General features: G+C 35.6%; 1 protein-coding gene across 1 annotated transcript; it reads right to left on the bottom strand.

Annotated features, from left to right (window-relative positions):
* Positions 1-2,969: 2,969 nt before the first annotated feature.
* LOC104244930 (uncharacterized) lies at positions 2,970-13,939 on the bottom strand. The gene is made up of 16 exons (XM_009800453.2): positions 13,500-13,939; positions 13,185-13,246; positions 13,037-13,104; positions 12,131-12,252; positions 10,221-10,326; positions 10,038-10,089; positions 8,010-8,127; positions 7,897-7,927; positions 7,783-7,806; positions 7,526-7,650; positions 5,924-6,005; positions 5,296-5,418; positions 5,161-5,214; positions 5,011-5,080; positions 4,767-4,800; positions 2,970-3,688 (listed from the first exon to the last, which is right to left on the bottom strand). The coding sequence occupies exons 1-16, from the start codon at positions 13,684-13,686 to the stop codon at positions 3,348-3,350; spliced, it is 1,599 nt and encodes a 532-aa protein (XP_009798755.1). The 5' UTR covers positions 13,687-13,939; the 3' UTR covers positions 2,970-3,347.
* Between the last annotated feature and the right edge of the window lie 599 nt (positions 13,940-14,538).

Here is a 14,538-nt window from a genome sequence, read left to right as displayed (position 1 = left end):
CTTGTCAACCGAAACTAATTAGATTCACTAGCCAAAAAGTATATATAAGTATAAAAAAATGTATACTATATCTATATAATACACAATATACAAAAATATATATTTTTTGTCGACTACTTATGGGAGCGGCAAAAAATACAAGTATATCTAAAAAATAATGGGAGAAATTCAAAAATAACCAGATTTACAACTGGTAAAGATAAATTCGAAATTTAGCCACTTTTTATGTAAAGATAAATTTTAGCGAAAACACAATTCAAAAAACCCGAAAAATACGCCAATATATTATGTTGGAGTTCCAGCATAAGTATACTTGAACTTCAGCATATTATAGTGGAGTTCCAGGATAAGTATGCTGGAACTCTAGCATAATATGATGGAGTTCCAACATAAGTACACTAGAACTCCAGCATAATATACTGGAGTTCCAGCAAGTATATCGGTCCAGCATAATATACTGGAGTTTGGAGCACCGGTGCTCCAGTCTCTAATATATTATACTGGAGCCAGCAAAGTATACCGGTCCAGCATAATATGCTGGAGTTCATACACAGGTGTACTGAAGTCCAGTATATTATGCTGGACCGGTCTCTGTTGCAGCAAAATAGTGGCTATTTTTTATTGACTTGGTAAACGCTGACAATTTTTGAATGATCAGTCCGAAAACGGGCTATATCGTGCTATTTTTACAAAAATAATAGGCTTACACATGTAACAATGACAAGAGGGCCAAATCCATCTCATTCTATAATGCATTATAGTTTTGCCTTATTATTAGAGAAAAGGAAAAGGACAATTCTATTTTGGTTTGAAAGGGTTCTTCCCTAAAGCATCTCCTATCATTAACTCAGAAAAGTGTTACAACTCACAAACAATATACTGCCATAAACTATTGTAATCGCTCTAATCAATCATTATCTAATTGATAAGTTAACTATCTTGATCAAGGTATTACCTAACTTTAAGTAAACTTAATCCTCTTTTTTTTTTTTTTTTTGAGAAATGAAACTCAAACTTTAAGCGAGTGATCCTTGCGCAAAACTCATGTGAATCTCTGTATCATTCCAATTTGGCCAAATACATATACAAACCATTAAATTTGGCCCAATTTTTCATTTTGGCACTTTAACTCAGCCTTGTTCCATTCTGGCCCTCCAACCCCATTTCTTTTGTTCCACTTTGACACAAAAAATTCTCCTAGGTAAAAATGCAGCGCGTGCAAATACCCACCTGCTACCCCCCCACCCCCCACCCTCCCCCCAAAAATTTTTTTTTTTACTTTTTTTCCTTTTTTTTTGTAATTTCAAATTATTATTTTTTTCGTTTTTTCTGCCCACATCCCGGGGAAAAAATATTTTTTATATATATTTTCAATAATAACTACGGGTTCAACTGAACCCATAACTTTCGACGCTAAGTAAAAATTTGTATGTAAAAATTCATTAAAATTGTAAAAAAAATAGATATAAACCCATAACATTTAAAATTATAATGGGGGTTTTTTTTGTTCCAATTTGACACAAACTTTTATCCCAGGTAAAAATGCAGCGCCGCAAGAAAAAAAATTGTAATTTCAAGTTATTATTTTTTTCGTTTTTTCTGCCTCCCCTCCCCTCCGTTGAAAAAAATATTTTTTTATATATATTTTCAGTAATAACTACGGGTTCAACTGAACCCATAACTTTCGACGCATAGTAAAAATTTGTATATAAAAATTCATTAAAATTGTAAAAAAAATAGATATAAACTCATAACTTTAAAATATAATGGGTTCAATATTATAAACATTAAAATTGAATCCATAGAATTTAAATTCTGGATCCGCCTCTACATTGGGAGTATGAAATTTGGCTTAAAAAATGGTTCTCACGCGCCTACAAGGGTGAGACAAATCACATGTGGAATCTAGTTAGCTTTTGTGTCAAAGTAGAACAAAAGAAATGTGATTGGAAGGCCAAAATGGAACAAAGTTGAGTTAAAGTACCAAAATAAAAGATTGAGCAAGTTTAATGGGTTGTCTATGTATTTGGCCTTCCAATTTTATCGAATATCCCAAGAGAGATCATCCCGGCTTTTACTCAATTCTCTGTCTTCTCTCATTTTCTTTTTTCTTTTTTTTGTTTTGTGTGTGGGGGGGGGGGGGGCGGTCTTTTTTTTTTTTCTCCTCAAGAAAATGTAAAAAAAATAAAAAATTGCAGGAATAGTAGCTTTCGAATGATTGAATGAACGCTAATTGGTAGAACTATTGACTTAAATCCAAGTCGAGACATAAACTTGAATACCCTTCTCTTTGTTTTTCTATATTTGGTCCCCACCTTTGCTTCCCCCAAAGAGAAAAGTCACTAACTTTCCATAAATGAAAGCAACTAAACGTCTGGCTTATAACTTCTTTCTATTCCATGCTTGACTTTACAAGCAACAACGATTAAAATGTAGGGTCCAAAACTAAGAAATCAACATAATTATAAACGAACTTGTGGTCATTGGAATCACTACAACGTCTGTTGCAAGAATGCCTTTGCACCATCTCTGAAAATGAAACAAATACTAGAAGGAAAATAATAACTTGAAAAAGAAATAGAAAGACAAGAAAACAACACAAAAAGAAGGGAAACTACGCTTATTATATAGTTTAATTCACTTAAGATGATTCTTGCATATGTGCTAGAGTACATTTCTTACAAGTTTTACACATCAAAAGAGTATCCACTGTGTGTTCCAAATGGGAACCCAAAACTACGATAGTCTGCTCTATTTTTCAGCCTCTACAAACCAATAACTAGCAGAAGGGCATGTGTGGAAATAAAAGGAAGAAAAATCACTATCATTTATCATATACAAGACAAGAACAAACCATTACTAACAGTGCTAATCCAGAACAATACATTCCGTTTAATACTTCTTTTAGACCACCATATTACTAGCTATCATAGATGATAAGCACAGATTTGTTTCCATTGCAATGCAGATTTGGTCAACATAAATTAGCAAAGAAATTAGCCATCAGAGAGGAATGCTACAACTTATAAGGTTAGTGAAAAAATCCAATACACCTCACTGCCAGAAAAGTTTTTTTTTTCTTTCCCTTTTTTCTCCTCTCCCCAAAAACGAGCTTTGACCAGGTACAAACTCGGACAAACACCTACATCTTCGCGGTCAATGCTCTATGTCAATACAGGTAACAAATTTAAAGCACAAATGCTTTACACTTGCTAAATTTCAGAATGTAGAATGGAAATAATGACGAAAATGATGTACTTTTTAAAGTGCAACTAAGTAGCCAATGGAGAATAAGATACACTTCATCATATTGAGAAGCTTTTAGCTTAACCAGGAAAGTTGTACTCTTACGATTTCCTGGGCCTTCCTCTTTTACCTGGCGTTACTTTCCCTTCAGGCTGGGAGCTTTTACTTGCTGATGGAGGTCGACCCCTCCCACGGCCACTGCCCTTTTTACTTGCTGTAGCTCTTCCAGCAGCCTTTCCACGACCTCTGCCGGAAGACTTAGCTCGCCCATTAGATTTTTCTTCATAGTCATCACTCTCATCATCACTATTTTCCTCCTCACCTTCAGAATCAGATGATGCATCTTTTTTCTTCCTCTTATTTGAATTTGCAGGTGCCTTAGCAGACCCTTTTTTGGAAGCCTTTTGAGAAACTGGAGATTCACTCACAGGTTCTACGCTCGCTGCAGCAAAAGATCAATTTGCAACTATAGTAAGAAAAGGCATTGAATGATTGTAAAAATAAATAGGACTTTCATGCCAACTATTTCCTCAGTTCAACAAGTGAACAATTTTGCCTTTCACATGGCACGTCTGTCTACTCTAACTTAATAATCAACCACGAAGAGAGGGTCACAACAAACATCCTAAACCAGTTGACAAATTGAGCACTACAATCTAGAGGTCCACATAAGACATGACAAAACCATCTCAAGCGACCTTCTCTAAGTTTATCCTCTACTTTCAATCCAATGTTATCAATTTTTGTGACATTCATCTCGTGGACATTTTAAGCTACCGACATTATATTCACTCTCATATAACATTACTAGTATAACAACCCATTGCAGTCCTTTATTTTAGCTATCCTACCTTATTTGTTTTATGGATGCTTTGCAGGATAATGTTTCATAATATATGCTATTTGCAAATGATCCAAAAATATGAAGCGCTCTACAGGATATGGATTTTAAGAGCAGTAGAAGTATGGAATGCATGCAGTACAAGTTTAAAGGGAAGGAAGGGGAAGTGATATTAAATGGGGTTGTGGTATCTACATCCAGCCAACTTGTATATATATGTTCAGTTTTCAAGGAGAATAGCCTGATGTATGAAAATTTAATGCATAAAATAAGATAGAATGGGTAAAATAGAGGAGAATAGCATAATTAGCGGAAGTCAAGTGAATTAGATGCAGACAGGTTTTTGTGGTGCCTAATGCAGACAATCCAAATATTTAGGATCAGTTTTCTAGGAGAATATAACGATAGATGAATTAACAAATAAGTTCACAAAACATATCCACGGTTAGGGGGTGGGGTTTGGGGAGGAGATGAATTGACCATCATTGACACCCCTTTCTTTCATCTCCTAAAGGAATTAGCAATTCCATGGATACTTGATTCAATCGCACTTGAAGCAAAAACAAAGAAGAAGCAAAGTATATTTCCCCCAAAAAATCCTACAACTAGCTATAAGAACTTTTATCCACATACTTTTAATCTCTGAACATATAGAGATAGATAAAGGTAAGAGCTGTACCTTCCTCAGAAGCCTTGCCATCATATACGTCAAGCTGTGAGGAATAAATGGAAGAAATTAGATAACTTACACAAGAGCAAATAAAAATAAACCAAATGTCTTTATAATCCCCACCCCACCCACCCCCACACCCAAACCAAAAAATGACATGCCATAGGAAGGTCTAAATTTATCAATATAAATTAATACTCATTATCAAGATAACACATATAGGCGAAAACATTAACTGTAACAGTAATATTACCTGATCAAGTCGATCTTCAACATTGGTCTTGTCAATCACAACCATGGAGTGGGCAAATCCGCAAGCAACACTACAAAAAGGGAGACCCTAGGATTCAGCATGTAAAGTTCCATCTTCTAAGATTAACATTTTTTTCAGAAATAGACTAACCTGATAACATGCATGCCATCTAAAATGTCCACCTTCTTAGGAACTGCAGAAGATCTATTGAGAAAAGGACGAAATAAATGAAGAGTAAGTGCACAGAACTCAACCAAAAAAAGAATAGATATGAATCAAACCTACTTTTGTCCAGTTGGTCCATAACCCAGCTCCCCTGATTGTGCATGGCCCCAACTAATGCACGAGGAATCAGCACCGACAAAGTGGTGCATATGTCCAGAATCCATACATCGCAGGTTCCATCCACTAGAAATACAGAATATAGCACAAATATCAATCCAGTAGTCTTAATAACAGAAGAAAAATGTTGTGCTTTTGAATAGAGAATGCCCTATTAGATATAGCCCCAGACAATGACTGGGTAAGCGGATACAACAATACCCCATTAAAGCGTGGTTGCCATTAAAGATCTTCCTACATGAAGAGTGAAAATTGCAACTTGAACACAATATATCCAAAGAAGCAACCAAGACTGCAAAGATACTCTGCCAAGACTTTGCATTGAAATCACCCTATTACCCCTAACGACAAGACGAAAGGAAAAGAAATTTCAAACACCATCTTCATTGATGTTATCGCAGATGTAACCAGAAAACATTGACAAAATTATACTTCGCCCAGTATTGTTATCACAAACATTATAATTCACCCAGTACATGGAAAACATCGCACAAGCAGCTCATTCTGTCATCTTTACTAATAGTATGAGCAAAATAAAATTTGGAAATTCAAATATTATAAAGAACAAAACCTCAAATCCAGAAGAGGTTTAGGATACATCCAATCATCCCCGCTGTTCTTTACTTTGCCCCACATGTAAAGCTGTCCTCCTCCTGCACAAGAAAACATTATTAGAAGTTTTAAGTTAGAGATGTTTATTGCTATTCATGGGCCCACCATATTGCAATTAGTAGAAAGTGGCCTGATCACATCTTGTGTAGAATGATTTTACTTGCAGAGCAAATTTCAGACAGACACTACCGCCCCACTCCATTATAAAAGATACTCAACCTGCTTTTATTTCTACTGTGTCCTGAAAAGATTAACCTCATTCCTAGTATGACAAACTCGGCCGCCAAAATTTAAACAACTAAGAACTATGCTTGTTCAAACCAACTATTTCCTTCACCAGTCTACATGTCACATAATAATTTTAACCACTAACTAACAATAGTAAATATTTCAATCAATTTAGTTTTAATTTCCATGCAATCAAGGCTGGTAGAGTATTTTGGGATCAGGGTTGTATGTTTACTATTGGTCACTTTTTCTTTTACGATCTTTGACCAATGATTACTAAAAATTAAGAACCACTAAATCCACTGACGTAAGCTTCACAAAACCTGTCCACTACCAAAATCGGATTAAGGAGGATTGCAAGAAGATATCAGTGTGAATATACCCAAAAAGCCAAACTAGGATAATCTTTTCAATGTAGGATGGATACAAAGAATACAAATTTAGAAAAGAAAAAAACCTAACTAATTTGGAATTAAGGCATAGTTGATTGGTTGAATACTTAAAATTTAGACATGAATTTAACATATTAAGAATTAACAAGGACTTTGATGTCGTTACTGCTTGTTGTGTCTGCTTCTTTTTCTTTTATTTTTATTTAATGTCTGGTTATATTTGGTTCTTGAAGTGTGGATTACATGTGAAAATAAGTAAGGTGGTAAAATAAACGGCCTCTCTATCTCTATCTTCACAGGGAAGGGATACCACTTTGTGCGATTACACTTCACAGGGCAGGGATACCACTTTGTGCGATTACACTGGGTTTTTTTTGTTGTTGTATTAAAAATTAACAAGGATTTGATTAGCCCATAATAACACCTTACTTATTTTCACATGTAATCAATCTGTACTTCAAGAACCAAAAATAACCAGACATTAATTTTACACTTTTTACACGTAACTAGACAGCTAACTTTATGTTCACATTCTAAAGAAGACGCCGGCTAACAATCCACTTATTCGTGGGAATAATCAATTATATAGTGTTGATAATGGATTTTTTCCCTTCTTCACTCAAAGCAATAACTAAACGTGGAAGCACTACATGTAATAATAATCGTCTTTAGAATATACATTTAAAGATCGCAATCTACTCATGTGAGAACACCTCTAGGCTGTAGCAACTTATTAGGAGCCATTAGAAAACTTTTGGGGAGAGTTTTTGAAAAAAAAAAATACTTGGAAAAGAAAAGCTCGTGTAGAAAAGGTGGAGCTAGTAGAGATATCAATGATGATGGCATTTCACATGGGGAGCAGCTTACAAGTGTACAGATAAAATTTCAAAAATGATATCAAAACAAAACGGGGACACCAAAAGGAACAAGAAAAACCATACCAGCAGTGCATGCTGAGTTGGCAGAACCTGCTGAAACCACTGCATTTGGAGGCAAGACATTCTGCCGTGTGAAAACATCAACTCGTCGAGGAGTCCACTCATCCTTCTGTTCTCTATGACCAAGCCTGCAATCAGCAAAACCAAGCACATCTTTTTGTTTATACTTATAAGATCCAAAAAGAGCACGGAAAAGACACGGTGGTGCAATGGACCTCCACTACATAGACATAGGAAAATATGAAATAGAATGAACGAACCTCCCATAACCGCCAAATCCCCACCTAGGATTTGTTTGCCAAAACAGAGGAAAGAGTAAGTCAGTCTCTGTACATATTGTCAAGTCAAAGCAAACAAGCTAAGGTAGAACTTACGTGTATACATATCCATTCTTATCCACTGCAACTGAAATCCAGAAAAAGAGAAGGTAAAGGCACTAAGCAAATCTGACAATATCTAAATTTGTTTAATTTAAGTTGAGATGAACCTGTGTGATTTGTTCCACAAGCTACTTTGACTATAGTCTCTCCAGAAAAAGCTGCTATAGCTCTAGGTCGGGGTTGAGCTTCATAGGCTAGCTTTACCGAGCTATCTTTGGTATTATACTGCATGTTACAGGGCATCCTTAATTAATTCAAAGAATGCAAGTCCCAATTTCAAATATAAAGATGCTACTATGTGAATGTTTTATTACAATCTCTTCCAAATTTAAAAATCAAAATATCAGCTTCCACGGTCTCGAATAATGTGTTGCGATAAGGCACAACTAACCACAGGCCAACTCATTTATAGCTTGTTTGGCCAAGCTTCTCCAAGGTCAAAAGTAATTTTTTGAAAGAAAAAAAATATTTTTTCCAAAGTTGAGGTGTTTGGCCAAGCTTCTAAGAAGAAAAAAAGTGTTTTTGAGTGGAAGCACAAGCAGTTTTTAAGTAGCAGACAAAAGTAGCTTCTCCCCAAAAGTACCTTTGTGAAAAACGCTTTTGAGAAAATTATACTTAGAAGCAATTTCTAAAAGCTTGGCCAAACAATTGTTGCTCAAAAGTACTTATCAAATTGATTAGCCAAATACAAATTGCTTTTCACTAAAAGTACTTTTTTGAAAAGCACTTATCAGTGTTATCAAAGGCGAAAAGCACAAAAAAGCTCTAAGGTCCGTTGGGGCTTTAAGTGCAAAGCGCAAATAAAGCGTGGGCTTTAATGAAAAAGGCACAACGGGAGAAAAAGTAAAAATATGCATGTAGTCCAAGACTAATCATTATAAGCATGATTAACAATTATATGGACAAAGAAATTGAAAAACAAATCACGATAAAGTGAAATATCAATTGTTTAAGTTCGCCTTTTCAGGATTACACTCATTGGCAAGGAAAAATATGTCTTAGAGCTTTGATACGACACTAAAGCGCCCACCAAGCGAGGCGAAGCGCTCAACGTGTTTTGAGTCTCGCTTCAGGGCTTAAGAGCGCCTTTGACAACACTGGCACTAATAGAAAAATATACTTTTCAAAATAAGCTGATTTTAGAAGCTTGGCCAAATATACTATTAGACTGACCCCCGTTCTTGCCATGAAAGGGGGAAAATTGGCTATGGTGTTCCCAATTACAGATTTGGCGCATTTATATTTAAGTTTCTACATTTAATTTCGGAGAATAATTAAAACTGAAATCATCAAGAAATAAAAGCCCAATATGAAGTATAAAAGCACTCCATTGTGAAGGAGAAAATCACTGACTATTCGGTGTAAAACGTGCCATCCACATAACTTATCATCTACATGGTACAGATTGGTGAGATACATGTCAGTAAAATTAATGAGGCTGGGACATGAATGTTTTAGTAAAAATAATGAGATGTTGGGACATGAATGTTTTTTAAGTGCTTTGATAGGGAAACAAGCACCAACATCAGCATGACTGGTTATCATCGTCACGTCATACAGGTGCACAAAAAGGATAAATAAATAAACAAAAAATAAACTAGTTCAAATAATTATGCTCCTACAATTACATATCACACGGTAGACTTCCACATCCTCATACATTTTGCCTGTTTAGTGTACCAATCTCCTTAACTTCATGTGCCAAAGCAGGAAGAGAACAAGGCTAAAGGAGAAATAAAGATGTAAGTTTTTAGAAAGTAGACCTTAGATGGTCAAAATTTTCAATTTTCCTGTTAATATAAAAAAAAGCTCTACCAGTTGCAATGGACAAGGGGGCCTAGATAGAAATACAAGATAAAGTGGAGAAGATAACAACTATGCTCATCCAATTGCTGCTAACTATGATTTCAATTTATGAACAAGTATCAAGAAAGTTGTATCATTATTAATTACATTGAATAGATGATCTTGTGGTGACATACTGTTGCTGCTAAAGGAAATATTGCAATTCGAGATTTTGTTATACATCATGCTGAAGACATAAATTTCCGATATGTAAGAAGGAAATATTGGAAGCGTTTGTCCATGTCACAGAAGATAAAGTAAAAACAAATGAGAAAATTTCCAAACCGTACCTCATTGTCAGTACCATGACCAAGCTGACCATACTGAGGCAGACCGGCAGTTCTAGAAACCACAAAATAACATGCGAATAAGAGAGTAAGCAAAATCGGAGCTGAAAATGGCACAACAAAAATTTTCTATTCATACAAAGCATTATCAAGGTGGTTAAAAGAAAAAAAAATTACAAACCATACAATATAGAAGCTCCTTCAACTGAGGTTAGCCACACAGTAAATTCAGCCCCACAAGTAGCAGTTTTGACTTCAGAGACAGCACATTGGACTGGAGATGATTCAATTTCTGCAACAATACAAAAAAGTGATGATCTTAATTTATTATTTTACAAAAGAATGGAAACTAACCCAAGACAGAAGAAATTAATAGACTCATAATGCTAGGAAATAAAGACAGTAGGATGCGTAAAGCAAGTTTTTGGTTCGTTACTACCCCAACTTTTCTTATAAGGTCCTACGCACTGGCTTATATAATCAAAGAATTGTTGTTCTTTCCTACACTAGATTATATGATCTTAAATATTTTAATGAACAAACTTTCAGCAGAAATGCATGTACAAGCAGGCTCTGCTGCCTATTACAAATTTATGTTTCAATCTGCTACACTTACTTTCCTTTTACTGCTTAAATTTTTTACCAAAGAGTTTTATGGATCTTGTCGATAATACATTATCAAACTGTAAATGTAAATATCATGCATACAATTTGCAGTTCTTAAATGCTTTAGCTAATAGTAAGAAAGAGGTAGACAGATGGAACTTTTTTTTTGGGGGGGGGGGGGGGGAAGCCACTTGCTAGTCGTTATCAAACGCCACACTGCTGTAATTAAACCTCGAGCACCCTTGGGAATATGGACATAGATGTCTCCGCCATCCAGTGCTAATTAGATTAACTTCACATCGACACAAATAACTGTACAATATTAGCTGAGCGAGGATATGCACACGTAATTCCTCTGTAAATCACTATAGCCTAACCGTCAAAAAGAAAAATTGAGCATAACAGATTCTATAACCAAACAGAAGTTGAATCAGATAAATAGGTTCAGCAATCCTTTACTTGCCACAACATCCAGAGGAATCAAAGGCAGGACTAAAATTTGTAAACTTGCCACTAGCCCGGTTGAATAGTAGATTACATTATCAACTTCCCCCCTCCACTCCACTCAGTCAAGTAACTGAATTTGACATATTCCCAACCCTTTCACCTTAACTGTCTCTCTGCATGGATTCCATCTCCTCACTTTTGATTCAAGTCCATGATCAATGTTCCAGAAAACGCTTTTTGAAAGAAAAGAAATATAGATCTCTAAGTTGTTAAGTTCTTCATTCTTTGAAAAAATGGACTTGTCACTTACAAACCTGTGTCTTAAGTTTTTTAGTTACCAAATTACTAGCGTTCTCAACTTCTCATCAATCTCATCTCTTTTACAAGTGAAGTTCACACAATCTACGATAGAAATGCAACTCATTCCTCAAGTGGGACACAGTAAAGAGCTCTGGCAGAAGATATTGGCACAAACCAGCCCTCGAATAATTCATATGTCAAGATAAACACTGTTACTACTTACATTATCATTCTTACTTATGTCAAGATAGTTCAGCACCAAATCAACCTCAACGAGACGGTTTCCTAGAACAACAAGGTGATTAAATGGAAACCCTAGTAAGCATATAATTTTCCTGTTAAGGCAAGAAAGAACTGGAAAAACACGCAAAATGGCCCTCAACAATTCTGTCCACCATTTCATGCATTCTTCATCTAAAAGACTTAACACTTCTTGCAGAGTATTAACCAGCTTTTTGTAAGGCATGACAGAATCGCATTCACCATTCTCGTAACTAAATTTACCAGCTTTTCAGTCAGGAACAAAAATAGGATTAAATTCCATACATAAAATTCCAAAGAGGAATTGGCCCCTATTGTAAGATAGGCAGCTAAAAGCATCCATCAGAGAAATGCATTAAGCAAAAATGCACAAAGGTGAAACAAAGGCATATAGTCATCATATCTTATGTTACACAAACTAATTCACAAGTATGTATCGAACAGAGAGGGAAGGAACAAAGTAGGGTGACAAAGGTGCTCACCATTTTTTGCAGAGCCTGTACCAAGCTGCCCATGTTTATTCCAACCAAAAGCAAAGGACTGTCCATCTTCAGTCACTACCACTGTGTGGCTCCTTCCAGCTGCGGCTCTAATGATTTTATGCCTGGAATGAAAAAGTTCTATTTAATGACAGAAGTAGATACTTAATAGACATAAAGGTTTCAGGAGATATGGACTAACCATAGAGGGAACTTAAGAAGGGTATTGGAAGCATTTCTTGCTTCTATACACATATACATTCAGTTTTAGCAGTAAAATGTTTACTGTTACTGTACCTTATAAGAAACTGAAGCAAGAAAACGAGCCCAATAACACCTCCCTCATAAGAACTACAGATTTGAAATCATCTACATATGCGCTTAAATTATCATAACAAACCTATATATTTTTTAAAGACAACTCATGTTGTTCCTAATATTCCAAGTTGCAGTCAAGAGGCATGACCAACCATTTAATTAAGCATAAAATAAAGTTGTAGCATGATGGCATCTTACGAATATCAAACCTACAACTTAGTTTCTTCATGGCTATAGAGGCGACTAACTTTTGAAAAATGCTTAACCGACCTCAAACAATGAAGAAACAAAATAAAGGTAGATTCTTTTTTGTTAAGCAAATAAAATAGAAAGGTTTGTCTCAACGTTTTCAACAAAGAGAGAACCAAAGAGCTATCAGCACGGGAAAATAGGGCAAATTTAGGGTTTTGAGAAAACCAAATAACTATAAGCAGGGGAAAATAGGACAAATATAGGGTTTTTAGCCATAGGGTACGTTATACCACTGCAACCAATACTCCATTGTGGTAGCGGGTTTAAACTTGGTAAATATTTCAAAAAAGATCAGCTATATCTGCCATTGAAGGAAGATACAAGCCAAGAACAACTTACTTGGAGAGTTCAGAAACAACAGTTGGTCTATCACGTGTAATTTTATCTCCATGACCAAGCTGCCCTTTCTGCAAAACTACCATACTTCACATTACGGTAACAAAAGCAGCATAAACAGACAGAGATAAACACACACAAAACAACTTGCCTCATTCCTTCCCCATGTATAGCAACGTCCTTCAGTATCTAGTGCTACACAATGACAAGAAGCTGCACTCCCACCAACATGTAAGGGAAAAAATGAAAAAGAATAATAGGCGCAGAATCACTAAAACACAATAACTTTGACTTAATCCAAACTAATCGGGGTCGACTATATGAATCCTCAACATACATTCCACTACATTTTAACCAGTTTCACTAAGCAAACTAAAAAGATTAAAAAAACACAATGCAAGTGTAGCAATACAACTAAGCAAAAATCATTTTTTAAGGGAAAAAAGCAAAAAAGAACATAATATACCGCAGCCAGAGGCAACGAAACAAATGTTGACACCAAGAAGCGGTCGAAGCCTCGTCGGAGAAATCAAATTCCCTTCCGCCACTTTCCGGCGACCAATAGCATCCCAACTAGTACATCCACAAAACAGCAGCTCACCACCCTTCACCACCTCTTCCTCCACCGTCTTCTCTGCCTCTACCTCCGACATCTCCGGCGAACTCACTCAACGGTCGAAAAAATTCAAAAAAAGGTAGATCGAACTGAAACGTAACCTCAATACAACAAAACTGCCGGTGATCGGCGGAGTAACGGAGATTTGAAAGGAATCGGCGGCAAAAGGGTCTATAAGCAAACCAAAGTAATAGTAGTAGTTTCAGAAAGTAAACATCAGAAACCCTACAAAATAACGCTATTAAAAGAAGATTTTAATTTGTTTTTGTGTATTCCGAGAATGTGAGGCTTTATTAAATTTGTGGGTCGAAAGTAGATATACGGATTGGTGGAATGGATAATTATAGTGCTTTCCTTTTTCTTTTTTCGCTTTTTCTGCAGTGTGATTTTTTTTGAATTTGGAAAATTAGAACAAACTATACTCTACTATACAATATATGTACGTTATGTTCGATTTAGTGGTCGCTGTCGGACAGATATTTTTTATTTTATAGGAATTTGCGATATTTGTGTAGGGTTTAAGGGTTTTGTCCACTGGAGAATTTTGATTCTTTTCCCTATGGGTTGGAGGGCATATGCCCTTTTTTTGGACTCTTTGGTCATTATTTAGTTGCTCTTTTTGGATTTTTCTCTTACACCTTCCACTATTTTTTTCTTTTTTTATATGCTTAATTAAGTAGCAGTGATCCTATGACCATAGGTTTTCAATTGTTCTTGTTGATCTCATGTTGATTGTAGCAAACTATAAATATTAGGTATACCATGTTTGTAGTTTAGATTACTTATTTTGTGACAATGGTATCTAGCCTAGTATACATACATTTCTATTATTTCTTACAATATTTATTATTTCCCACTAGCACAAGCTAAGTTGTTCGGACTCTTCGTT

This window comes from Nicotiana sylvestris, chromosome 4 (genome assembly GCF_000393655.2).
Source record: "Nicotiana sylvestris chromosome 4, ASM39365v2, whole genome shotgun sequence".
Lineage (NCBI taxonomy): Eukaryota > Viridiplantae > Streptophyta > Magnoliopsida > Solanales > Solanaceae > Nicotiana > Nicotiana sylvestris.
The sequence above is the reverse complement of the archived record's forward strand: the minus strand, read 5'-3'. Positions and strand labels throughout refer to the sequence as shown.